The sequence below is a fragment of the Malaclemys terrapin genome, chromosome 10 (assembly GCF_027887155.1).
Source record: "Malaclemys terrapin pileata isolate rMalTer1 chromosome 10, rMalTer1.hap1, whole genome shotgun sequence".
NCBI lineage: Eukaryota > Metazoa > Chordata > Testudines > Emydidae > Malaclemys > Malaclemys terrapin.
In genome coordinates, this window is record NC_071514.1 from 30,764,959 (window position 1) to 30,792,608 (window position 27,650).

At 40.5% G+C, this 27,650-nt stretch overlaps 1 protein-coding gene across 3 annotated transcripts in view; it reads right to left on the reverse strand.

The window, feature by feature from the left end:
* The window catches only part of TRPM1 (transient receptor potential cation channel subfamily M member 1), an 87,993-nt gene that overhangs the window by 45,680 nt on the left and 14,663 nt on the right, over positions 1-27,650 (reverse strand). For all 3 annotated transcript variants that reach the window (XM_054042981.1, XM_054042980.1, XM_054042979.1), the window contains exons 5-11: positions 25,351-25,475; positions 24,081-24,252; positions 19,414-19,588; positions 18,039-18,162; positions 8,758-8,830; positions 6,556-6,656; positions 2,420-2,593 (exon numbers count right to left, since the gene is read on the reverse strand). In XM_054042981.1, the coding sequence (XP_053898956.1) occupies positions 2,420-2,593; positions 6,556-6,656; positions 8,758-8,830; positions 18,039-18,162; positions 19,414-19,588; positions 24,081-24,252; positions 25,351-25,475 (944 nt within the window). The remainder of the gene's footprint in view (positions 1-2,419; positions 2,594-6,555; positions 6,657-8,757; positions 8,831-18,038; positions 18,163-19,413; positions 19,589-24,080; positions 24,253-25,350; positions 25,476-27,650) is intronic.

The following is a 27,650-nucleotide window of genomic DNA, read 5'->3' on the forward strand; positions in this document are numbered from 1 at the left end:
AAGTGGCAATATGCACTGGCTCCGATCTTCTGAAAAAAAATCCCCAAGTTCTTGCTAGAAATATTGGTCAGAAAACATACAAGAGCTTCCCTTAATATGGCTAAACATGGGAACAACCTAATAGAATGTTCAACTTAAAAAAAAATTAAAATAAACCCATAGGAAATTCAAAACAAAAGAACTGTCTTCCTGTAAAATGTTAAGTCTTCCTCACTATTCACTGATGAGCTAGAAACATTCAAAGGAATACTTTTTTGTAAAGGAAAAACTATATATTTTTGCAGTCTTTCTGTTCCCAAATATGGTTTAATCACTTTGGTTCAAACCTTCCAAAACAATTCACTCCTGAACTGAAAACAAACCTGCCAAATTTCAGCCAGGAAGGAAAAAGACTGGAAAATTTAGAAGTATTAATAGCAACAGAAAATTACCACCTAAAATGGAAATGCTTGTGTGACCTTAGCTATAGGTAGATTGCATAGAAATTATGAAGACACTTATAAAATACATAAAAGTAGGGCTGTCGATTAATCGCAGTTAACTCATGCAATTAACTCCAAAAAATTAATCGCGATTAATTGCACTGTTAAACAATAGAATACCAATTGAAGTTTATTAAATATTTTTGGATGTTTTTCTACGTTTTTCAAATATATTGATTTCAATTACAACACAGAATATGAAGTGTACAGTGCTCACTTTATATTATTTTTGATGACAAACATTTGCACTGTAAAAATGATAAACGAAAGAAATAGTATTTTTCAATTCACCTCAGACAAGTACTGTAGTGCAATCTCTTTATCGTGAAAGTGTCACTTAAAAAAGAATCTACATTTGTGTTACATAACTGCACTCAAAAACAAAACAATGTAAAACTTTAGAGCCTACAAGTTCATTCAGTATTACTTCTCGTTCAGCCAATCGCTAAGACACAAAAGTTTGTTTACATTTATGGGAAATACTGCTGCCTGCTTCTTATTTACAATGTCACCTGAAAGTGAGAACAGGTGTTTGCATGGCACTTTTATAGCCAGCGTCGCGAGGTATTTACGTGCCAGATATGCTAAACATTCGTATACTCCTTCATGCTTCAGCCACCATTCCAGAAGACATGCTTCCAGGCTGATGATGCTTGTTAAAAAAATAACACGTTAATTAAATTTGTGACTGAACTCCTTGGGGGAGAAATGTATGTCTCCTTTTCTGCTTTACCCACATTCTGCCATATATTTCATGTTATAGCAGTCTCGGATGATGACCCAGCACGTATTCGTTTGAAGAACACTTTCATGGCAGATTTGACAAAATACAAAGAAGGTACCAATGTGAGATTTCTAAAAATAGTTACAACACTCGACCCAAGGTTTAAGAATCTGAAGTGCCATTCCAAAATCTGAGAGGGACGAGGTGTGGAGCATGCTTTCAGAAGTCTTAAAAAAGCAACACTCAGATGTGGAAACTACAGAAAAAAAAAAAACCTACAGAAAAAGAAAATCAACCTTCTGCTGGTGGCATCTGAGTCAGATGATGAAAATTAACATGCGTCAGTCCTCTCTGCTTTGGATCGTTATTGAACAGAACCCGTCATCAGCATGGACGCATGTCCTCTGAATGGTTGTTGAAGCATGAAGGGACATATGAAGCTTTAGCGCATCTGGCATGTAAATATCTTATGACGCCGGCTACAACAGTGCCATGTGAATGCCTGTTTTCACTTTCAGGTGACATTGTAAACAAGATGTGGGCAGCATTATCTCCTGCAAATAGTAACTAAACTTGTTTGTCTGAGCGACTGGCTGAAGTAGGACTGAGTGGACTTGTAGGCTCTAAAGTTTTACATAGTTTTATTTTTGAATGCTTTTTTTTGTACATAATTCTACATTTGTAAGTTCATCTTTCATGATAAATAGATTGCACTACAGTACTTGTATTAGGTGATTTGAAAAATACTATTTCTTTTGTTTTTTACAGTGCAAATATTTGTAATATAAATATAAAGTGAGCACTGAACACTTTGTATTCTGTGTTGTAACTGAAATCAATATATTTGAAAATGTGGAAAACATCCAAAAATATTTAAATAAATGGTATTCTATTCTTGTTTAACAGCGCGATTAATTACAATTCATTTTTTTAATCACTTGACAGCCCTACATAAAAGGTCTCCTATGCCTCAAAATATTCCAGGCATCAATATGTCCCTCACCAGAAGTTAATTCCTTTCATTCCAGGTGGGATTAATGTGTCTGTTTGCATGACTTCTAGGGCCTTGTAGAAGTTAACTCATTCTTTGATTTATCTTTGGGGTAGGCTGGGTGTGTGCATATGTAAACTGAGAAGAACAGATTAGAGGGAGGAGTCAAACGAGATAAAGAACAGAGCAGCAACTGGAAGAAAGCTGCCACTTTCACCTTACCCAGTTTAGAAGTTCAAGCTTCCGTGGATCTGTTTCTTCTTCCGGCTCTTCTTTCATTTTCCCTCCCTTTTTTTTCCCTTTTCCTTTCCCTCTGGCTGCTTTAGTTTGAGCTGCTGGAGATTTCTTTTCCTTCTCAGGTGCTGTGCCATCAGTCACTGTAAGGCTTCCTAAAGGCTACATTTAATAATGCACAAATATTAAGATAATACAGTCAATTGTTTTGGCAATTGGAGGATTGTACATCAATAGAATGTTCTATTGAATCTTAATACCACCACTCTCTTTTACAGTGGTGCTATGTGTAACCTACCCTCACTCAGTGTGGCATGCTGTCCCCCTCTAGTGGTGGCTAGGCCACATATAGAGATTGATGAGCCTCATACAGCCTTAGCGAACAGATCTGGAACTTTCAGCTTAGGCAGCGTAGAGGCTAATGCTTTAAGATCTAGACATCCCACGTTTGATCCCAGCTGCTTATGACTTACTCAGGAGCACAGAGTAACATATAAAGAAGAAAACGGAATAGGCAGAGAATTCACAGTTGAAAAGGCAACATCTAGTACACAATCGTTATCTGTAGTGGCAAATCTCTCAAAATACCAAGGCCCAAATTGGGACATAATGTGTGAGAAAGATCGAAAATGAGGAACACCACACTCAACAAATTCACGCAGGGATTCATTCCCTGAGTGCACTTATTCCATAACCATTTGCATGATTCTTTATCCCTGATATGAGCAACAACATTTCAAAGTGGGACAGCACCATATTTTTGTGGTAAGTAGTTAAGTCTGGGACTCAAGTGGATGTTTCAAAGTAAGGTACAACTGAGAGGTATGGTAAGATGCTGAGTATGAGCCTGGCACTTCACCTTCTTTCCACTTTTTAAACATATGTAGAGAAATAGTGGAATGTCAAAGTAAAAGCAACAAGCGGATAAGGAATAGAAGGGACAGTGTTAATAAGAATGCCACATGGCCATCAACTGACCTCTATATAGTCGTATGGGCTAAGGCCAAAGAGGGAAGATTGCAGTTAAGTGGATCATTTACATGCTAAGATCATGCTTATGTTCATGTCTCCTCAAATGTGCCTATTCTCCACTACCCCCTTTTCCATTTTAACCTGTGCTCTTGGGAGAAGGAAGGAAGGCACACTTGAGGCTAGAATTGGGCAAATAGCGAATTTTCAGTGAATCAGCAATTTCAAAAAGTTGAAAAAAATTCATGCCAGATGGAACAAAACATGTCATTTAGGCTTGGACCATTTAACATTTTTGAATTTTGAAAAATATTAAAGAAAATTTTGAAACAAAAATAATTTCAAACTGAAAAAATCAATTTTTTCAAATTGTGTTTGTTATTTTTCTTAAACCAACAATTTGGTGAAACCAACTTGAATTCACAAGATGCTTCAATGTCACCAAATGTGCATTTTTCAATGAAAAAAAAAGATTTGGCTGAAAATTTTTGAGACTACTTCCCCTCAGTTTGGACTGCTGCACCTAGCACTTAACTTGTCCTCATACATAACTTACACAAACGTTTATGCTAGACCACAACAAATTGGTTCATTGTGCAGAGAACTGCAGGATCAAGGCCATACACGTTTGCTTAACAAAGCTTTCTTTTTTGCACAAAGTCCTCTCACACTATCCTACCATGAAAGCATTTACAAGTCAGGACAGAAATGGATCTGTAAACTCACAGCAAACACTACATCAAGCGCAATCTTTATTAATTTGAAATGACAATGAATTGTAATCGGCTCATGTAATTTCCACAAAGAGTTGAAGAGTACAAAGATGAAACTGGACAAAACAGCAGTAGGTTTTGTTTGCTCGTTGATGTTTTTTAATCTAAACACAATGTGGAGATTGGAACATTTTCTCCAGATAAATTGATTTATAATAATACTTATATTGTTTAGGATCCCTAAATCCTCTTTATGAAAATGTTTTTAATGGACCGTGAATACTGGAAACATCACATTGCTAACAGGGAAAGAATAAAATAGCGTATACAGGAAGGACTTTTGGTTAAATTTTTAATGACTGAGGTTTCTAAATGAAATTAACTTCAATGAAGCACATAGTGTGGATGTAAAGTATTTTACTGACCATTTTATTGTACGTCATTTCAAGAAAGACATCTAATTAAAAAAAAAAAAGAACCTTACTTAATTCTTATGGCCTATGTCATCGTGGTTCCTCAGAACACTTTGTAATCAGGAGCGGTGCCAGGGTTTTTGCCGCCTGAGCATTCAGGGGGCCTGGGGTCTTCGGCGGCGGGGGTCCTTCCGCTCCGCATCTTCGGGGCACTTCGGCGGTGCGTCCTGGAGCGAGTGAAGGACCCACCACCGAATTTCCGCCATAGACCCGGAGCGGAAGGACCCCCTGCCGCCGAATTTCCGCTGAGGGCGGCAAAATGCTGCCCCTCAAATCCTGCTGCCCTAGGCGACCGCCTAGGGTCGCCTAGTGGAAGCACCGGCCCTGTTTGTAATAATTTCATACCAGATGGTTCATGTAGTAAAGCAAAATGCACCAGCATATTGAGTCACCAAACTGGCTTAAAACAAGGTTTTTTTAGTTACATGTATGACTCTACGGTAGAATTTTCAAAAGCACTCAAGTGTCTGATCTTCCCCCATTGAAATCAATGGGAGCTTTACCATTAACTTCAATGGGCGCAGTATCACACTTTAAAAATGATTTAAGAGCACAAGACCCATTTCAATGCCTTAGGCACTTCTGAAAATCTCACCCCTAGATTCATTTTGCATCATCTAATACACTAAGGGCCTGATATTCAGCATTGGTCTCTTTGTGGTCATGATTTTGTCCCATTAATTCAAACTGGGATTTTCAAAGGAGTCTCCTAGGTGCCTTTATAATTTCCAGCCCTACTGTGTAATTTATTAGAGTTAGACATCTAACCACCTGCTTGCACTCACCAGTCAGGCAGCTGGAGGTCTAAGTAGTATTAATAGAACATGCAGTTCACTATGGGTGTGATGACTGGGTTCTGATGAGGCCTGAGGCTTGGTCTACCCTACAGAGTTAGGTCGATGGAAGGCAGCTTATGTCGATCTAATTATGTCAGTGTACACACTACAGCCTTGCTCCCACTGATGTATGTGCCTATTACACTAACATAATAACTCCACCTCCATGAGAGGCATAGGGCTTATGTTGTGTAACAATGTAGTGTCTGTGTTGACCCTGAGTTACTTACATTGGCTGCTGGCTGTCATTCTTGTCAATTTCACGGCTCCACGCTGAAAGCCAAGCTGTCACCGCTGGGTGGATGAGGAGCTCCAGCTAGAGCCTTGCCACAGCTGGGCTGTGCCCACCCAACTTGGAACCTGGCTGCCACCTGGAGACTCCCAGCTCCCAGTGGGGAGCCCAGGTGCCATCTGGAGGCTCCTGGCTGCCTGTGCGGAGCCCGGTTGCACCAAGGCTCTTGGCTCCCTGTTGGGAGGCCAGGAGCCGTCCAGCCTCCGGTGCAGAGCTCCCTGCTGGGAGCCGGGGGAGCTGGGCTCCTGGTGGCGGGGAGCAGGGAGCCGAGAGCTGGTGTGGTGGGTGGAGGGCAGCCGGGCTTCCTGCAGGGAGCTGCATGCGGAGCTGAGAGCCCAGGTTCTCAGACCCCCACACTGCCACTCTTAAGTGGGTGGAAGCACTCCTGGTGTGGACGCACAACACCAACAGAAGGATGGCAGTGTGTACATGAACCACGAGAAGCGCAGGGTTTATGTCAGTGTAGTTAGAGCGATGCCCTAACATAGGTCTATTTAAATTTCTAGTGTAGATATGCACTCAGCATAAATCAGGCCCCATATGATTTCCATTATTTGAATTTCTTGCCTCAAGAGGAATCCTGAATAAATTCATTTGCTAATTTTATGCTGCTACTTTTCATTTCAAAAGCACACGAGTTTTGTCATTATTAACTTTTTGGAAAAGGTAGACTGGTGATATTTTATAATGAACAGTCCATATGGAATATTCCAGATCAGGTCATCATGCATACCAAAAGAATTCAACATTACTGTCATTGCCAAGAAAATCAAAGGAAGGGATATTTTTCACGTAATTTAAAATAATTGCTAACTAATCGGTCTAGGAAAAGCAGCTTTACCGGCCAGTGATGTCCAAAGACAAAGATTTGGCTACGTGCAATGTCCACACGGTTCCAGGCCAATGCCAAGCTCAGCTGATCTGGTGCAGATGCGTTGGTACCTAAGCAAACAAAGGTATTTGGCATTTCACACTTCATGTAAATGAGTGGACACCACTGTAATTTAATTCTCTGGGGATTAGATCAGAACTTCAGCTGGTCTAACGGTGAGTAGTTATGTTGAAATGAATGGAGCTATGATTTTTTTACACCAGTTGAGGATTCGGCCCAATAATCCTTTCAAAATTGGGTATAGTAACATTGTTCCTTTTTCCTTGCAGTTCACAGAAATGGACCTTAGTCCCTTACTTATTTTAGCAAGAGTTTTAGTCTTGTCTCATTTATACACATTAGTGATACAATATCTTTCTCTGTAAATGTTGTTTAAACAACATTATGTAGTTTAAATGTTCAAGAATAATTGTCAGAAGCGACAGAATAATCTCAAAAGGTTCAGATTAGCTCGCAAACAAAAATCTTTGTGATAAGAGCATTATGGCTGAGAGTGTGCTTTGGAATCCAGGTAACAGTCCAAACCAACATTACTTTCTTTACAAAGATTTACTTTAAAAACAACAACAAAAACCAAACTCAAGTGTTAGAATGTTTGGAAATGACACGGCCCAGGGGAATTGGCTGGATCCCTTAATCCAGCCAGTTGAGTGATCCAGCTCATTCTGCATTGTCATATCATCCTCCATCCTCATTATCACCCATCTGATTTACACCCACACACAAACAATTTTTTAAACCAAACACTTTTGTTAGGACCTATGTAAAGGTACAGATAATTTACTAGGAGAGGATGGGAAATGGATCGATTGAATAAGAAATGGGATTTTATTCATTTGCTATGTTGAACTTTGGGTATATTTTTGCAAGTTTTGTGCGGCTAAGCTAAGTGTGGGTGGGTGATTTCAGGGGTTATTGCCACCCCATAACAAATCCCCACTCCTTGCTAAGAGTCTAGACCTTTATCAGAGCTTAAGCAGCTCCTCTGAAAGGCTTCTTCCTTCTCTAAACCCTGCTGACTTTATCCCTAATACTGCTCTGCTCCCTTCCACAGAGCATAATCAGTAGTTTGGCAGATGCCCTAAACACAGGTCTGGTGATTCCTTAATCCCATGATTCTCTTTTCCCTACATCTTTCACCTAAAGTCTCTTTTGTAATCAACTGATATCAACTTCCAAAGTGCTTAACATTTGATAATAGCAGTTGTTCCAACAAAGACAGACTCAGCCACAAAGTTTAGGGGGTTTAGATTGGGGGGAAAAGAGAGAGCAAGCTTATTGGACAGACAAACCAATTACATTTAGAAGTGACTATAAAGCCTCACTCTAATCCTTGAACTACATTTTTTTTTGAGATTTAAAAAAATCTAGTTATCTTCTTCCCTCTCCCCATGTTATTTATCATTTTGCATACACTGGCCAGGCCCGGAATTGGATGTATTGAAACACCATGAGACAGGTCAGAGAGACAGGTTGGGGAGGTAATATCTTTTATTGGACCAACATCTGTTGGTGAAAGAGACAAGCTATTAAGGCTACGTCTACACTGCACACCTTACAACAGTGTGGCCGTGCCGCTGCAGCTGTGCTGTTGTAAGGTAAGCAATGAAGCTGCTCTTTGTCGCCGAGTTCTCTCCCCCACTTCACCTTGAATGGTCCCTTAGAATATGTGCTAAACAATCTGTTCCACCTTGCATTTAGCTGTGACACTCAGAGTACCTTTGCCAGACCTGAAGAAGAGCTTTGTGGAGCTTGAAAGCTTGTCTTTTTCACCAGTAGAAGTTGATCCAATAAAAGATATTACCTCACCTACCTTGTCTTTCTAATATACTGGGACCAACACGGCTACAACAAATGCAAACACAAATGAGAAAGGTTCTTCTGGTATTTCCTGCCCAAGTGGAAGAAGGAAGCTGTGGAAACTTCAGGGTAATGCTATGGAAAAGTTCAGATCTAGACCTTACATATTGGGCTCATATCTTATCAGACCTGAACCCAAAACACCAAATGCTTTGAGGTTACTAATCTGAACTGATAAGAACAGAACACACAAAAGTTTTGGTATTTAGAATGACCCACACAAAGCAAGTGTTTATTTTTTTTTCCAAGTTGGTTTGTTCATCCTTATTTGTTGCCTGCATAAAAACTCACCTTTAAGTAGAGCAGTTAAAATAGACATCTCAATGTCCTGTTGCCCCTCAGAACCCATACGGAACACAGTTATCTATATGAGAGAGTAAAACCAAACACACAATTAACTCAGGAACATAACTTAGAACAAAGGAAAGAAAGAGAATAAGGCTATGTCTACACTACACAGCTTTTAGCGACAGGGCTGTGTCGGTACAGCTGTGCCGCTAAATGTCGTGCAGTGTAGCTGCTGTTCGTTGGGTCTTCTGCAGACAATGCACTGTTCACACTGGCACGTCGTGGCAAAACTTTTGTCTTTCCGGGAGGGGGGGGCGTGAGGGTGGAATGTTGCCAGTGTAGACATAGCTTAAGGGAAAGAGAGAGAGAGAAAAAAGCAGAGAGATAAATTGCATATTTTTCTATATTGTTTGAAAATTTTCAAAATTTTCAATTTCAATTACATTTTTCATTAAAATTTCTAATTTTGACAAATAAAAAGGGATGAAAACTTTCATATCTTTGTCCTGTTCTTTGACTGACTATACAACTAGTAAAAATAAAAACAAAAAATCAAAATTTTAAATTTTGATGAAATTTTTTCACTGACAGATTTTTGACAAAAAGCACAGGACAAAATTGCTGCCAATTTTATATAGGTTTCCAACCATCTCTAGTATTTTACAGTATTCTGAATTGCCCACTTATACCTGAAATAACCATTATTGCATTTCTTTGACTGAATTTAACATTCACACAAGTTTGAGATGCAAGTTAAGTAATACATTGACAAAAAGTACAATCCTAGATGTGGCAACTCTCTTCTACACAAAACTGAATATTTATATTGATGTTTGGTTCAGTTGCTTATTAGTGAATCAAATCTACTGAGTTAAAAATGCACAATAGTGCCCTAACAAAGCAAGTTTCTTGGGACATTTTTCTGCAAACCTGCTTTCCTGTGCTTCACCTCTCAAAACACCCCTCTTTCACCAAGCAGGTAGGTACGGGTGTAACTTGCACAAAAGTCAGTGACCTATGTTGGAGGTGGTGGTAAGTTGCAGGAGGCATTTGCCTCTGGCAGCACAATTCCTGCCCAAAGCATACGAGTGGAGAGTACACCCTTTGGACGTTACCGTTTGCTACCCCACTTCACACCAAACAAACTCTGCTCCCCAGGCCCTCCTCCCCTTCTTTGGTGTGCATTATGCCCTTGCACGCTCACAAAGAGAACACTCCCTGTGTTCCCACAAGCACTGCCAAGGCAGTTGTTCACAGCCCTTTTTCAAAGGGACAAGTGGCTAAAACAGGAACCAATCTGAACCTTAAACCAGAAACTCATCAAAAAAGTTTGGGGAAAAAAAGCCTATTTAATTTTTTGCCCCATTATTTTTCATATTTGCGACTGTCCTTCTGGGTTCTGGTTGGCATTAGAAAAGAAGTGCCAAAGCACTATAAGAAAGACTCCATCAGCTTAGTGTCATTAGAAACAGAGGGCTCAAACCTGCCAGATACTGAGAATTTTGGCCTTGATCCAGCCAAGCACTTAAGTCCAGGAGTAGTCCACTAAAGTCAATGGGACTGTTTAGATGCTTGAAGTTAAACATGTGCTTAAGTGCTTTGCTGGATCAGGGCCAGAGTGCACAGCATCTTGCAGGCTGAACCTAGAAAGCACAATGGGCTTTACAATGTATTTTATTTAACACGGTTACAGTACAAAGAATGATCTGACACTCACATTCTATGCAAACTTGATCTGGATTTGAAAAAAAAAGTGTGATGAAGGAACATAGGAACACTGACTTTCTGTATAGTCAGTGCTTCAAGTATTAACAAATGTCTCACTCAGTTAGAAAATACTACTTCTGTGGCAGAGAACTGGAGAGTAAAATGGATATAAATGTCTAGCTTTCAATGAAGGTATCCTATAGTATGTCACTGATTGTGAGACTAGAGAGCCTTACACCTGTAGATGTCCTTTACTTTGTATCATTTTTATGTTACCCCAGAATATCTAAAGATGTTTCGCTTTTGAGTACTTGAGTGAGTTTTAATATATTCATATTGGCCTTCTGAAAAGTACTTCTATATGCTGTAAGGCGGATGCACTGATTTATGTTTCTTTCTGATTGCTCAATAAAAATAACTAGATTAGAACAGTCTGGTAAATAACTCTGTGCATTAGTGATTGTTATGCATTATTAGAATTAGTATTAGAATAATTATTAGAATAAGTATTAGAATAGCACCTAGAGGACTCAAACAAGATCGGGGTCCCATTGTTCTAGGTGCTGTACAAAAATGTAATAAGAAACAGTCCCTGTCCCAAGGAGATTGCAATCTAAATAGACAAGGCAGACAGTAGGGTGGGAGAAAAGGAAATACTATTGTTCCCATTTTACAGATGGGGATTGAAGCACAGAGAAAGTAAGCAATTTGCCCAACTCAAACAGGACATCTACTAGACTGTAAGCTCCCTGAGGCAGGGGCCATCTTTCTTGTTATGTGTATGTACAATGTACAAAGCACACTAGGGTCCTGGTCCTGTAGACTAGGGAAGGTTACTACAGGTTAATTGGAGCACCTGTAGCCAATTAAGGCCCTGCCAGGAACCTAATAAAAAACCTCTGCTTCAGGCACACAGGGTGGAGTGAGGAAGGAGAGAGGACTGGAGTTTGGAGGTGTGTTGCTGAAAATTGAAACACCAGAGAACCGGAGGAAGGGAGACCCTGCCCCAGCAGAGAGACTCCCTCCCCCAGTGTCAAGGACCGAGGGTAACTCTACCCAAGGGGGAAGAGGGTAAGAAATCCATAGGGGTTGAGAGGGACTGGGGCTCAGAGTGAGGAGCAAACCCAGACCCTTTCTCTGCTTCCCTCCTCTACCACCTTCCTGGGCCACTAGTGGGGGCCCTTGGCACCCCAAGAGCAGGGGTAAGGGGTGCTATCCTAGCCCCCCTGCCAAGAAAAGCATGGGACCCACCATACCAACGTTGGCCATTATGTCACAATCCTTGGAACCTTACTTCAGTTTCTGTTCAGTCCTTAGCGTAAGGATTGAGTAAAAATTGCATAAGAATCACAGGACTGGGCCTTTATTTAGGAAACTAGGGTCTGAGAACTAAGAAGCATAAAAATCTAAGGAATGGAAGTAAATTTGAAACGGCATAATTTTTCCTTGATGCAAATGCTGAACTCCCCAGAGTACCAATGGGAGTTCAACACTAGGAATGATGTCACCTTCTGATGTACCTCCAAAAGGAAATTATTGGAAGTCAAGAAAGGAAAAGAACATTTGTGAAAAACAGGAGGCCACTATGACACTAAACAGGCAGGGAATTACAGACTGGCATTGAAGGATTTAATTCTTATCTTGAAATTTGTGGGAATTGATGTTAGTGCCTCCTGGCAAACTGAGGTAACTATTAGAATGAAGAGTCTGCGACTTGTGCCAAAACTGTGGATGCTTAATGACAAATGGCCAAATTCTACAAGAGGTCAGCAGATAAGCACCTCTCCAAAAGTCCCCCCCCAACATGATAAGTGTGGGTCAGAGGTGTCCATCCTAATACTGTCTCCCCTCAAAACCCACAGTCAGCCTGCCCTGCCGAGCTCCTCAACTGGAGCAGAGAGTGGCTTTGGAGATCAGGGTGTGGACTGGTTGTTTTTTGTGCACATTTTGGCTTTTTGACCCAGCCAAGACCCCATCAACCCAGCCCACTGAAGAGACTGTTTGTGCTCTGGGCTGCCAGAAGATGGGTTCACATTAACACTGCTGTTACTGAGTGTATACGATATTCAATGGTGTTGTGACCATCATACGTTAGCCAAGATTTTTACCTAAAGTTTGGATCTGGAGAAATATATCAGATATTTAAATATTAATATATCCAGCTCATCGCAGGACTAGAAAAATAGCGAAAGTCTCTAAAATTCATTCTCTCTCTGTTTTATGATTCCTAGCTCTACACCAGCTTCTTTTTTATACTTTTACAGAGAAGAATATGACAGAAGAAGGGGAAAGAGTTGGAGGCTGCTGAGACTCAGAGTTGATTTGATGGAAAAGATTTGATTAACTGGATTTCTGGATGTTCTGTTTGCTGCTCTTTATCCCCAAAGTGGGACATCAGGATTAATATTTAAGCTGATCAAATTGGTCTCATAACTCCCATTATTTACCCTAATTGCTGAATGCTCATTCTGTAACTTACTAAATTTTGTTTTGGCAGCAAAAGGCTATGAAAAACAGAGCAAGACGGGTACCCAGAAATCACCTACTACAGGACAGGCCCAACAAGGACAATAACAGAACACCACTGGCCATCACATACAGCCCCCAGCTAAAATCTCTCCAGCGCATTATCCACGATCTACAACCTATCCTGGAAAATGATCCCTCACTCTCACAGACCTTGGGAGGCTGGCCAGTCCTCGCTTACAGACAACCCCCCAACCTGAAGCAAATACTCACCAGCAACTACACGCCACACCACAGAAACACCAACCCAGGAACCTATCCCTGTAGCAAACCTCGTTGCCTACTCTGTCCCCATATCTACTCTGGCAACAGCATCAGAGGACCCAACCACATCAGCCACACCATCAAGGGCTCATTCACCTGCACATCCGCTAATGTCATATATGCTATCATGTGCCAGCAATGCCCCTCTGCCATGTACATTGGCCAAACCGGACAGTCCCTCCGCAAAAGAATAAATGGACACAAATCGGACATCAGGAATGGTAACATACATAAGCCAGTAAGTGAACACTTCAATCTCCCTGGTCATTCTATTACAGATTTAAAAGTCACTATCATTGAACAAAAAAACTTCAGAAACAAACTTCAAAGAGAAACAGCAGAACTAAAATTCATTTGCAAATTCAACACCATTAATCTGGGCTTGAATAGGGACTGGGAGTGGCTGGCTCATTACAGAAGCAGCTTTTCCTCTCCTGGAATTGACACCTCCTCATCTACTATTATTCATAGATTCATAGATTATAGGACTGGAAGGGACCTCGAGAGGTCATCGAGTCCAGTCCCCTGCCCGCATGGCAGGACCAAATACTGTCTAGACCATCCCTGATAGACATTTATTTAACCTATTCTTAAATATCTCCAGAGACGGAGATTCCACAACCTCCCTAGGCAATTTGTTCCAGTGTTTAACCACCCTGACAGTTAGGAACTTTTTCCTAATGTCCAACCTAGACCTCCCTTGCTGCAGTTTAAACCCATTGTTTCTGGTTCTATCCTTAGAGGCTAAGGTGAACAAGTTCTCTCCCTCCTCCTTATGACACCCTTTTAGATACCTGAAAACTGCTATCATGTCCCCTCTCAGTCTTCTCTTTTCCAAACTAAACAAACCCAATTCTTTCAGCCTTCCTTCATAGGTCATGTTCTCAAGACCTTTAATCATTCTTGTTGCTCTTCTTTGGACCCTTTCCAATTTCTCCACATCTTTTTTAAAATGCGGCGCCCAGAACTGGACACAATACTCCAGCTGAGGCCTAACCAGAGCAGAGTAGAGCGGAAGAATGACTTCTCGTGTCTTGCTCACAACACACCTGTTAATACATCCCAGAATCATGTTTGCTTTTTTTGCAACAGCATCACACTGTTGACTCATATTTAGCTTGTGGTCCACTATAACCCCTAGATCCCTTTCTGCCGTACTCCTTCCTAGACAGTCTTTTCCCATTCTGTATGTGTGAAATTGATTTTTCCTTCCTAAGTGGAGCACTTTGCATTTGTCTTTGTTAAACTTCATCCTGTTTAACTCAGACCATTTCTCCAATTTGTCCAGATCATTTTGAATTATGACCCTGTCCTCCAAAGTAGTTGCAACCCCTCCCAGTTTGGTATCATCCGCAAACTTAATAAGCGTACTTTCTATGCCAATATCTAAGTCGTTGATGAAGATATTGAACAGAGCCGGTCCCAAAACAGACCCCTGCGGTACCCCACTCGTTACGCCTTTCCAGCAGGATTGGGAACCATTAATAACAACTCTCTGAGTACGGTTATCCAGCCAGTTATGCACCCACCTTATAGTAGCCCCATCTAAATTGTATTTGCCTAGTTTATCGATAAGAATATCATGCGAGACCGTGTCAAATGCCTTACTAAAGTCTAGGTATACCACATTCACCCTTATCCACAAGGCTCGTTATCCTATCAAAGAAAGCTATCAGATTGGTTTGACATGATTTGTTCTTCACAAATCCATGCTGGCTGTTCCCTATTACCTTACCACCTTCCAAGTGTTTGCAGATGATTTCCTTAATTACTTGCTCCATTATCTTCCCTGGCACAGAAGTTAAACTAACTGGTCTGTAGTTTCTTGGGTTGTTTTTATTTCCCTTTTTATAGATGGGCACTATATTTGCCCTTTTCCAGTCTTCTGGAATCTCTCCCGTCTCCCATGACTTTCCAAAGATAATAGCTAGAGGCTCAGATACCTCCTCTATTAGCTCCTTGAGTATTCTAGGATGCATTTCATCAGGCCCGGGTGACTTGCAGGCATCTAACTTTTCTAAGTGATTTTTAACTTGTTCTTTTTTTATTTTATCCTCTAAACCTACCCCCTTCCCATTAGTATTCACTATGTTAGGCATTCCTTCAGACTTCTCGGTGAAGACCGAAACAAAGAAGTCATTAAGCATCTCTGCCATTTCCAAGTTTCCTGTTACTGTTTCTCCCTCTTCACTAAGCAGTGGGCCTACCCTGTCTTTGGTCTTCCTCTTGCTTCTAATGTATTGATAAAAATTCTTCTTGTTTCCTTTTATTCCCGTAGCTAGTTTGAGCTCATTTTGTGCCTTTGCCTTTCTAATCTTGCCCCTGCATTCCTGTGTTGTTTGCCTATATTCATCCTTTGTAATCTGTCCTAGTTTCCATTTTTTATATGACTCCACCCTGATTGAATTGGCCCTGTCAACACTGGTTCTCCACTTGCGAAGTAACTCCCTGCTCTCCATGTGTCAGTATATAATGCCTGCGTCTGTAACTTTCACTCTATGCATCCGAAGAAGTGAGGTTTTTACTCGCGAAAGCTTATGCCCAAATAAATCTGTTAGTCTTTAAGGTGCCACCAGACTCCTTGTTGTTTTTGTAGATACAGACTAACACGGCTACCCCCTGATACTTGTACATTTTACCTGCAATCAGGCCTGAAATCATGGCCTTATCATGCTAACCATAGAACACTGTCCAGACATCAGTTTGAGATGGACGAGATACACGGCTCATTTACACTGATGAGGCTCTTGTTAATTATAATGAGGCCAGCATTAACAGAACTGACCCAATGGAATCTTTCACTAGTGTCTTACATTCATTGGACCAAATTCTGAAGTCCTTAACTTGGATCTTATTAAGTCAAAACTGTCATTGAGAGTCAGTGGAGTATGCATGAGTAAGGAGCAGGAGCTGGAATCTGCCGCTCTTACATACAAGGAGTAGCACCTCACTCCATGCGTACTCCCTTTATTGTGGATGAACTGAGCCTTAAGCATAAACTTTAGTATTTAGACTTGGGTTAAGACATCTTTGTTCATTTAATCTGCAAGAATCAGATCCCATTCTGGAAATGCAAACTGCTGCAGATATCACATAACTACGTGGGGAAAAAACAAACATGAATATACTTTCTTTTCCCTGACACTTCTCAGTGTACAGTGCCATGTTATGAGGGGGAACTATGGTCCCACTTCCCAAAGGTATTTAAGTGCCTAAACCCCATGGATTTAAATTATTTCAATGGGAGTTAGGCACCTAACTATCTTTGAAGAGCTGGGTCAACTTGTTTATAGAGATCAGACTGTCATGGTGTGTGGCTGCCCTATAGTGCCTCCTGCTGGCCTAGTATTCCACTCCTGCTCCTTGCCTCATTTTCCCTCCCCAAGGTGGGTCTCAGCTCACACACTAATCAGTTCCAGAGGGGTTTCTTAACCCTCCGGCCAAATCACAGCCAAGAAATACTAACTAAAAAGTCCCAACAAATAAAAAACGGAGCTTCTGCCCTTTGGGGCCTCTCTTCAGACCATCCTCTGAGCCTTATTCCCTATTATAGGCTCAGAGGATCCCAGAATGGGTCCCACATTCCCTCGGCAGACAGGATTGGCACACTTAGTCCTAAGAAGCAGGAAGCATTTTGGAAGAAGAAATAGAGGAGAGAAATACAGACTCTCATTATAAAGGGATAGGAGATGTTATCTTCCCACATGAGAAGAGCTGTACCTCTTTCCATCTAGTGCTCAGCCTAGTTACCTCCCCTCAGTCTATTTCATGGAGATGTGGCATCGCTTCACTAGGGACAGAATCAGATATAGCAGAGATAAGGCAATTGTCCTAAATTTCATACTAAAAGTGTGGCACACCTGGTTACTGCAGGCAGTTAGGAGAGAGGGGTTTGGTATTTCAGTCCCACTCCCACCTCTAAAGATAACCAGCATTTAGAATAGAAAAAACAACACCGAAAATGGAAAAAGCTAGACTTAGGCAGTTGAAACTGCTGTTAAAAACAAAGCTGTTAAAAAGTCGTTGTTGTTTGAAAATGGCTGCTTCAGATTTGCAACCAAAAAGAATTAATTGGAAATCTACCCTTTGTCACAAGGGAGGATATATTCATATGATGAAAATATGAAAAAAAATCCTCAGCTGCAATTAACCAAGTGGAAATATTCATTGGTACCTTTTGCATGCTAAAAACAACAGACTATAACCCCATGAGTACAAGCACTATTGACTGATGATGGATGAATACATTTATGAATCCTAGACAATTTTCTTTTCCTTACAAGTGAGTTTCTCCCCTGGTGGGACATGAAGGAATGTGACCCAATGATGTGGATAATACTGTCATGGCAAGCATGGATCAGGAATGACACTGATGCTTAAGAACATTTAAAACAATTTTTTCCCCAGGACTTAAAAAAGACAAGTCAATTGTAAAAGAATGCAAGACAAAAGACTAAAATCACTTCTTCCGGGAATCCTTCCTCCAATTATCTTTTCACTACCTTCTGCACCTGATCCTCCCATCATGTCTATTTTAGGGCCCAAATCTGTCCCACTGAAGTCCATTGGAATGTTCCCATTCACCTAAATGGGAATCTGGTCATTAAGTTGGAACTTGTTTGGGATGGGAGTGATCTTGCCTTAGTCTATATTTGTGAATCATTGTGTACATTTCTGGCACTCTGTGAATGAAAGATAAATAGTAATAATATATAAATGGCATTTGAAAGGAAGGGTAGGGCTGTACTAAGATTAAAGCATTTGTGAATGAATGTTCTGGCACTTACAAGTTCCTTTTTTTTCATACACTCCATGAGAATGACAAACAGCTGATGGGCTTGGTTCCGGTTGTAGTTGAAGGTTTTTTGAATGGTAACTAGAAGCTGGTCCCTGAGGGATTCACTTATTATCCTAATAGAAAAAAAAAGAGAAAATATCTAAAAATAATATAAATTACACTTCATCATTAAAACAAAAAACAACAAGAATTTTTACATTAGTCCAGTTTCTTTGTTTTGAGAACATATAATTTATCCAGGATCTTCCTATTTTATGATATAAGACTATGGGACTAATGAAAAGAGTTAGCAGTACTCTCATGAGAGCCATACCAAAATTGGTTCCCATATGGATGTCTGAAAATCTTAACACTGGAGCCAAAAACTGAATGGCAAGGAGCCTGAACCATCTTTTCATCCACAGAGGTGATAGCCATGCTGCTACATGTTCTGTACCTCCATTTGAGGATCAACCAAGGAATTCAGTCTCCAGAGATCTCCAGAGGACATTTTACAAGACCACTAATTTCACCTTAAAATGCTGCAAATGCTTTTCTGTAAAGCTGAAGGAATGGGATTTTGGGGAAAGTGGGGTGGGCGTATTGTGTTATGCTACTGGGTGGTACTATATTTGTAAGTGGACTATGAACTGAGTTCTTGTCAAGGGGAGCCTGGAAGCTCATACAGACTATTTAAAAATATGAAGTCTAAAGAAAAATCTATAAAAAAAAGTTGAAAATGTTTCGGCAATGTTTAAATGATTTGATCTGGTCTGTGAAAGTAACACGAGATGTGAACCCTCCAACCTTCACTGGTTTCTTCATAAAACATTTATTTCAAGAAGATGGAAAATATTACCAACAGGCATTCAGAGCAACAAAACTGCTGAAGCTACAAAATGTAGATGAATTAAGAGCTCATCAGAAAATTACTCTCTCTAATCTGAAAGCAGGGACTCCAAAGATACCTCATCATCAAGCAACTTCTATAGCCTGAACGCAATTATCTCATCATCATCATCTGATAGGGAAATTGGACATAGCGTCATGCATACTGCAATGGACAGCCATGCAGCAGTCAGCTATCAAACAGACTGATTTCTGATAAGTAATTTCAATTAAATTTGAATACACTAGAGAAGACTAGAAAGATGGTGAAGGAGGGAAAACTGAGAAATGTGTTGGTGAATTAAAACAGGACATTTTCGTGAACGTTTTATCCCTTTTGTTTTCAAAATTCAATTTTGTAACTTGAATGAAAATTTATGTCAAAATTTCAAAATTCTCATCCACCTCTACTGGCAACATAGAAGCAAACTAGGTAGTATCATACCACCAGTGCCTTGAGCTGTCCACAGCCTTTGTAATGATCCCAAAAGTCTTACCCCCCTTCTTCAGAATATTTGTGTGCAAAAGACAGAATGTCAGATGCTCGTCCACTGCCATCACAGATAACAACAGGGAGAGGGGGCTCTTCTCGCAGACATTCCAGGACGATAGAGATCACATTGGGACCCCCTTCAACTATGAGCCCAACCACTGGCACACCTTGTCCCAGTCCTGTAAAAGAAACAGGTGTGTCATTAAACACCAGTAACAGTGCTGGGTTTGTTTCAAAGAGGTGGAATGCTGTGAACGTGTGTGAATTCTGTGTTATGGCTTCCCAGTGAACCTGAGCAGCGAGGAAGCTTCAGGAAAAGAAATGGAGAGTGCGCATGATTGGGTGATGGCGTGAAAGATATCGCCTATGTTTCTCCACAGCCCCAAAAGAAAGAAAGCAAAATGTCTCCCAGCCGACTTTCTTCGGTACTGCTACTTACTGTCTATTTGTTCACACACGCATTAAGTGATCCGTTTTGCAATCTCAGTTGCATGGGAATCTTGTTAGAATCCATCTGCAGCTAGATCAACTATACTAACTCTAATACCTTATTACCCCAATTAATATTCTGATGGCTCCAGGCTATTGTCTCCTTGCTACTTTTGACTAGTTTGGTACTTATACACCATGTTATCCTCAACATGACATCCACCTAGGCTTTCTCTTCAGATAGAAGCATTAATTTGCTCTCTTTATCATTAGGTTGAAATGGCTGGCCGATGTAAGAGACGACAACTGAGCATCCCTTTGCTGTCCCTGCCTCACTATGAACTCCAGGCATAGGATGACAAAGGGAAGCCCACAGGTCACATGGTCACTGGAGTCTTGGTCACATGATCACTTACAACTTAGGAAAATGCAAGGCAAAAAGCATTAGGTGCAAGTTGTCTGATTTCACTACCCATGAGCATTTGGATCAAGTTCTTAATTCTGTAAAATGATCAACTTTTCATAAAGAGGTTGTCTGTTTTTTTAAAAAGTTCACTGAGAGACTGTGGAAGGTACCACAACAGCAAGCCTGCATATTTAATTTGTCTCTCTGCAGAACAGGCACAGCATGGACAGCGGTAGGTCAAGTCTCCCCACACTGTCCCACCAATGTGTCCTATATCTGATCTGGAGGTATCCCAGAGATTGGTTCAGCCTTTATGCCCATTAAATCATAGAGCCATTAAATCATAGAATATCAGGGTTGGAAGGGACCTCAGGAGGTCATCTAGTCCAACCCCCTGCTCAAAGCAGAACCAATCCCCAACTAAATCATCCCAGCCAGGGCTTTGTCAAGCCTGACCTTAAAAACCTCTAAGGAAGGAGATTCCACCACCTCCCTAGGTAACCCATTCCAGTGCTTTACCACCCTCCTAGTGAAAAAGTTTTTCCTAATATCCAACCTAAACGTCCCACTGCAACTTGAGACCATTACTCCTTGTTCTGTCATCTGGTACCACTGAGAACAGTCTAGATCCATCCTCTTTGGAACCCCCTTTCAGGTAGTTGAAAGCAGTAATCAAATCCCCCCTCATTCTTCTCTTCTGCAGACTAAACAATCCCAGTTCCGTCAGCCTCCCTTCAGGGCCGGCGCAACCCATTAGGCGACCTAGGCGATGGCCTAGGGTGCTAATATTTGGGGGGCGGCAACCGCGGCGGCTGGATCTTCGGCCGCCCCGGTCGTCGTTGGCATTTCAGGGGCGGGACCTTCCGCCGCCTCTGTCGGGGGTGGCATTTCGGGGATGGGACCTTCTGCCGCTTAGGGCGGCAAAAAAGCTGGCAGCGCTCCTGCCTGTCCTCAGAAGTCATGTGCTCCAGCCCCCTAATCATTTTTGTTGCCCTCCGCTGGACTCTTTCCAATTTTTCCACATCCTTCTTGTAGCATGGGGCCCAAAACTGTACTCCAGATGAGGCCTCACCAATGTCGAATAGAGGGGAATGATCGTGTCCCTCAATCTGCTGGCAATGTCCCTACTTATACAGCCCAAAATGCTGTTAGCCTTCTTTGCAGCAAGGGCACACTGTTGACTTATATCCAGCTTCTCATCCATTGTAACCTCTAGGTCCTTTCTGTAGAACTGCTGCCTAGCCATTCGGTCCCTAGTCTGTAGCAGTGCATGGGATTCTTCCGTCCTAAGTGCAGAACTCTGCACTTGTCCTTGTTGAACCTCATTAGATTTCTTTTGGCCCAATCCTCTAACTTGTCTAGCTTGTTCTGTATCCTATCTCTACCATCCAGTGTATCTACCACTCCTCCCAGTTTAGTGTCATCTGCAAACTTGCTGAGGGTGCAGTCCACGCCATCCTCCAGATCATTAATGAAGATATTGAACAAAACTGGCCCCAAGACTGACCCTTGGGGCACTCTGTTTGATACCGGCTGCCCACTAGACATGGAGCCATTGATCACTACCCAGGGAGCCTTTCACATCTCTGCTTAGACATCCAACAAGGGTGCCAAATAATGCCACTTGGGGTGACTTATTTTCTAAATTATGTGGCCACTAGTAACTGGATTGAGGCTTCCCACAGAGCATGTTGTTAACTCTTGTACTTTGTCAGATTCCCAACTTTAGATTTATAGATGGTGAAATGACCAAACACCAATTAAACAAGAAAGGAAGAAAACCAAACTCCAGAAGTGTATAAAACAAAGGTGCTTTAGCCTTTACCTGACACTCTATTATGTTCTGCTTTTTTAAGACCATTTAAAAACCCCAATTAGTAACTGCTATCAGTCCCTATGCCACTGCTATTTTGAATTGATTTCCGCTTATTTAAGAAATAATAGCCACTGAAAGCTCCCTAGGATTATCAGCACTACTTGAGGCACTAAAAATGTTAAGATTTATTTCAACTATAGGAAAGATTTTATTTTTAATTATTTTTTTTAAATCACCTTCTTTTTTCAATCTTGAAATTAAAAAGCCCCCTTTACATATACTAATTATTGTTGATTTGAAAAGTAATGGGCCAAATTCTCTTCTCAGTTACACCACTGTAAAAGCACTGGGCATCTGGTTGCAACTGAGAGAACAAATTGGCCCACTGGCTGAAGTTGAGATTCCTAACAGGTTCAAAAATAAAAATCATATTACATATGTAAAACCAGATTTTCTGACCCCAAATCTCCATGTTTTCTGAAATTCACATCAAAACCAAAAGTTTATTTTTACAAAACCCTGGTTTTACAAAGGTCTCAAATATTTCATAAGACCTTCATGAAATCAGGGGGTATCAGAAAGAGAAAATGTTTAGAGCCCTGCAAATCTGTGGATATCTGCTTTATATCCATGGATTGGATGCAGATACAAATTTGTATCCATGCAGGGTTCTAAAAAATACTGTTATTTCATATTAACTTATCTCTCTCACCTCCCTCATATCCCCACCCCACCCACCAAGCAAGATCATAGACTATTTAAAAAGTACAGTCAATTATTAATGATGCTGTTTTTCCTCCCATTGATTTTTGAGTGAGGGGGAAAAATCAATGACTATTAATATTTATTAGATAACATGGAGTATTTCCAAGCCTAGTTATTCCTGCCAGAGTTTAGGAATCCATACCTGGTGAATGCCAAATTCTCAAACTCAGGAGATCTAATGTTTTTAATTGTTATTTTAAAAGTGTGCCCATTTCCAGTCCTCTGATAATAAGCTCAAGAGACTCAAACTTCAATGATATGTCTGAAGAGGCAGCAGAAAATTTTTAAAGCTGAAATGTCGATGAATGCAGTTTTCATTTTGCCCTTGTCTCAGTTGCAGATTCCCAAATCGGCCTCCTGTTTTGAAACATTATTCAATAACTATGCATTATTTAGAATAAAAATAATTACTGCTGGGCAACTACAGGAAAACCAGCCCAGCCATCTTTCTCATTTATCTATCTACTTTTTTTAAAAAATTTTTCGAGATCAGGATGTTACAGAAGGTTCAATGGAGAAAGTAATCACTGATCAAGTCTTGAGAGAAATCACACAAAATGCATCTGATAAATGATTTAGAAATGGATAATGGGGAAGAAGTAAACAGCAGATCTGCATGAAACTTTACATGTGAAACCCTTAAACTAGGTGAGATTTGCCTAGGTTAGAGATTCATTAAAAATCCAAATCTCTGGTTACATTCATTAGAAGAGTAGCAGAATTTTGATTGTGAAATTCAAAGCGAAACTCAAGGGATACAAACCCAAATAGAGAGAAATAAAAAATGTTAGCGCACCCTCTTGGAAACAGGAACCACAGAGATTCACAGAATACTAGTTAAAAGGAATTAGATGAAGCATTATTCCCTGGAGTGTATTCAGTGAGGCCTCTGAACATTGGCTTGAAGTATACAAAATATCTTTATCTTTCTTTTCCTTCATGACTCTCTTTCACTTAAAGTCTTGTGTCATTGAATTTCCTTCTCTCTATTATTCCTCACCTTCCCTTTCTCCTTTTCTGATCCTTACTCTTCTATGTTTCCCATCCTGTTAGATTCAAGCCTTCTGTGCTAGTAATCAGGCAGCACATGTTTTTGTTCCAGTTACACTGATCTGATCAAGTTTCAGTCTATGGTCAACAGCCGGCACAAAAAAATCTAAATTTCAGTCCAACAAAAATATTAAAAAAAAAAAAAATCCACTTCATTCAAGATATTAATATTCACAGTTTGTCTAAAATCTCCCACTGAACTTACGTGTGTTAATTTTCTGAAGGGAGATGTGTTTTTCCAGTTGACGTCGCAACTTAACTTCAGCTCCGTATTTACCAAGTGTGCCGTTGTCCGCTAAGATGAAGTGTGTATGAGAACTGTTGAGCACACAGAGCTTACTTAGAGGGTTTGACATTGTTTGGTAAACTCTTGACACCTGTCAAAGGGATATGTGCATAAAGATAAAAAAAAGGCTTTACTTGCTACAATATACACAGGTAACAAACCCACAGCCACAATTTTCAACATAACGACATGCAACACCAGGAAGAGAATCTAGTAATAGAGGCCTTTATAATCTGAAATAAAGAAGAGCCTGTCTTTAGCTGTCCAGCCAGTAACTAAAGGATCTCTCACTTGCTCCTTTACAAATGCTAAAAACCTTCTCCATAGCCATTGTATTGTGGTAATTCCCTCAGCCAATTTGCCAACATTTTCTTCTGCCTAACCTTGAGCCCCGAGTAATTCATATTCAACAGCTGAATGCCAATCTATAATGAATCCCATGTGTTGCCCATGTATGGGCACCCTGGATGTCTACAAAACTCTCAGCATATGGCATTGGGGTTAGAACCCAGCAATTTCCAGTACACAAAAAACAGGCCCCTGCTACTTGCACTAAAGCAGTACCTTTTTAGCTACACACACTATACTTATTTTGTATTTATATTGCAGCAAGTGAAATGAATACATCATAAGTATATCGTTATTGAAAAAGTGTTCTCAAGAGTAATCAGCTTCCTAGAAGGATCCAAGCATTGTCTATCTATGACACATCTATTATACCTGTAGCTGTGCTGAAAACAGAACAAGCTTCATAGCTTGCATGAATTGTCCTTTGTGTCATCAACAGTAGCTGTGGGAGATCACAGAGCCACGTGCAATATGCTGGAATTCAAGACTAAAATCAATCAACATCTATTACCCCTTAGGACACTGATGACTAACCTCTCTCATGTCTCCATTGAGAGACTAAAGGTAAATTGTCATCTTCAGCTCTTTCCTTTCCTCTTTGCACATGGAGCAGATGCCACATACCTGCCCAGCTACTGTTACCTTTTTCCTTCTTTCCTCAGCAAAACATTTTGAGCAAAATCAGATGAAGAATGGTACAATAATGTACATTAATTTCAGCTCTAGAAATACTCTGGAAAGAGGGAAAAACACAAATACACAAGAACTGCAAACAGATGAAACATTTTGTTACACAGTTGATATCCCACTACATGACAGTTTTTTTACAGAAGAGACTTACATCTTTCCCAATCAGATCCTCCTTATTTTCCACAATGCCCCATGGTGCAATTCCTATGGCACAGATTCGTCCTCTGGACTTGGAAGAATGATCTTTCAAGGCATCTCCCACATGGCGAATTACTCCTACAGGTACAATTCATTTAAATTCATTCTTGACATTTCAGAGGCTTATGCTGAAGTGCTGATACGTACTTAGCTACTATTTTCAAACTTTACAGTGTAATATACTTGAAAGGCACACACAATTTTTGAAACTGTTTTCAGAAAACTCTAGTTACTGATAAATCATCCTTTAAATAATATGCTTTGAAATTTAAAAAAAAATCTTTAATTTTTTTATATTAAACAGTTTTCTGCTCCCTTGCTCTGCATACAAGGATCTTCACATCAAGGGGGAGAAAGCACTATAAAATACACAAAGAAAACAAACAAAAATAGTAAAAAGTAGTTCTTGCTAATTTTTTTCAGTTCTAGCAATCTTAGGTGCCATTTGTAACTAAAAGAGAGAATTTTTGTTGCAGGAAAATGTGAGTTTCAAGTGGATAGGGTCCATTTAAATATAAAAAACATAAAATATGAGTGGAAAAACATTGTTGTAACACTGTCCCTCGTCCTATATTGTCTCTTCATTTTGTTGACACACTTATAATAGAATAGCCTTCCAAAGGTATTGATGAAAGAACCATTCCTTGAATAATTTATAACTGAGGTGGACAAAGCACTGGATACTATACAATAGAAAATAATCCTGCACTGAAAAGGAGACGGGTCTAAATGACCAAATAAGTTTTTACCACTTCTAATAGCTATGACTTATGATACACCAAGAAAAATCAGTCAACTTTACTTTAGCTTGAGGAAATGCAATAATTCAGATATTGCTCGGAAGTCCAGGAAACTAGAAATGGAGTGAAACAGTCAAAACTGAAGCTGAGGCAGGTAACTGCCTCCTTTGAGTAGCTGCACTTAGATTACACTTTGAAGTAGTAGAGCCCAAAGAGAGAAACCATCCTTATTCCAGTTGCTTTCTTAGGCACTGATCTTATATTGTAATGTGTGTGGGTGAACCCTGCATCCTCATGAAGCCCCACTGAAGTCACTTCAACCCCAGTCCTCCAAAGACTCTCATTCGGAGCTTAAACCGACACACTGTGATTAGTACCATTGGCTTCAGTGTGATTCACAGTGTGTTAGCTTAAGCACATGTGTAAGTCTTGGCAAAACTGGGGTCTTATTGTGTGTGAGATATGGCAGCAAGCTAAATGATAGATATCTAATAAATCAAACATTTCTTTATTTAAAAATTGTTCTCATCAAGAGCAATCACCATCTTACATTTGTGAGAGTCTTAGGAGGGCATGTAATATATACCTATGAAACATCTGTCAAAGAGGCCCCCACGCAGGCACAGAGATCTGCCTGCTGCATCATAATGAAGGATCAGGCCCTTAGTTTGCATACATTTTCTATGAAATAACCAATTATAAAGATATAGTGTAATTAACCCCTCCACACCATATACTAGAAATATGGTGAAAAGAAATTACATCTGAATATGTTGAAGCTCAGTCAGAATCAACACAGCACACATCAAATAGATTAAAAACTGACGGACAGTGATGATTCCCCATTTACAATTACATTTTACGATCTGAGAGTATGTGACTGGTTCTTGGCCCTCTGCTTTCTAACATTTTTATCAGTGACCCAGAAGAAACCAAAATCTTGCAGATGACACAAAGATTAGGGAAGTGGTAAATAATGAAGAGTGGGGCAAAAAAATCAGTGGGTCCACTGGACGAACATAAGAATGACCATACTGGGTCAGACCAGTGGTCCATCTAGCCCAGTATCCTGTCTTCTGACAGTGGCCAATGCCAGGTGCTTTAGAGGGAATGAACAGAACAAGGCAATCATCAAGTGATCCATTCCCTATCGTCCACTCCCAGTTTCTGGCAAACAGAGGCTAGGGACACTCAGAGCATGGTGTCGCATCCCTGCCCATCCTGGCTAATAGCCACTGATGGACCTATACTCAATGAACTTATCTAGCTCTTTTCTGAATCCTGTTATAGTTTTGGCTTTCACAACATCCCCTGACAAAGAGTTCCACAGACTGACTGTGTGTTGTGTGAAGAAGTACTGTATATACTTGTTCATAAGCTGAATTTTTTTAGTAAAAAAGGGAAGCACCAGAGAAGGGGGTCGGCTTATGAACGGGTATAGAGAGGGAGAGGTGGGACACAGCCCCCTCCCCCCAACAGAGGGAGCAAGGAGAGGCAGCACAGCCAGCAGAGC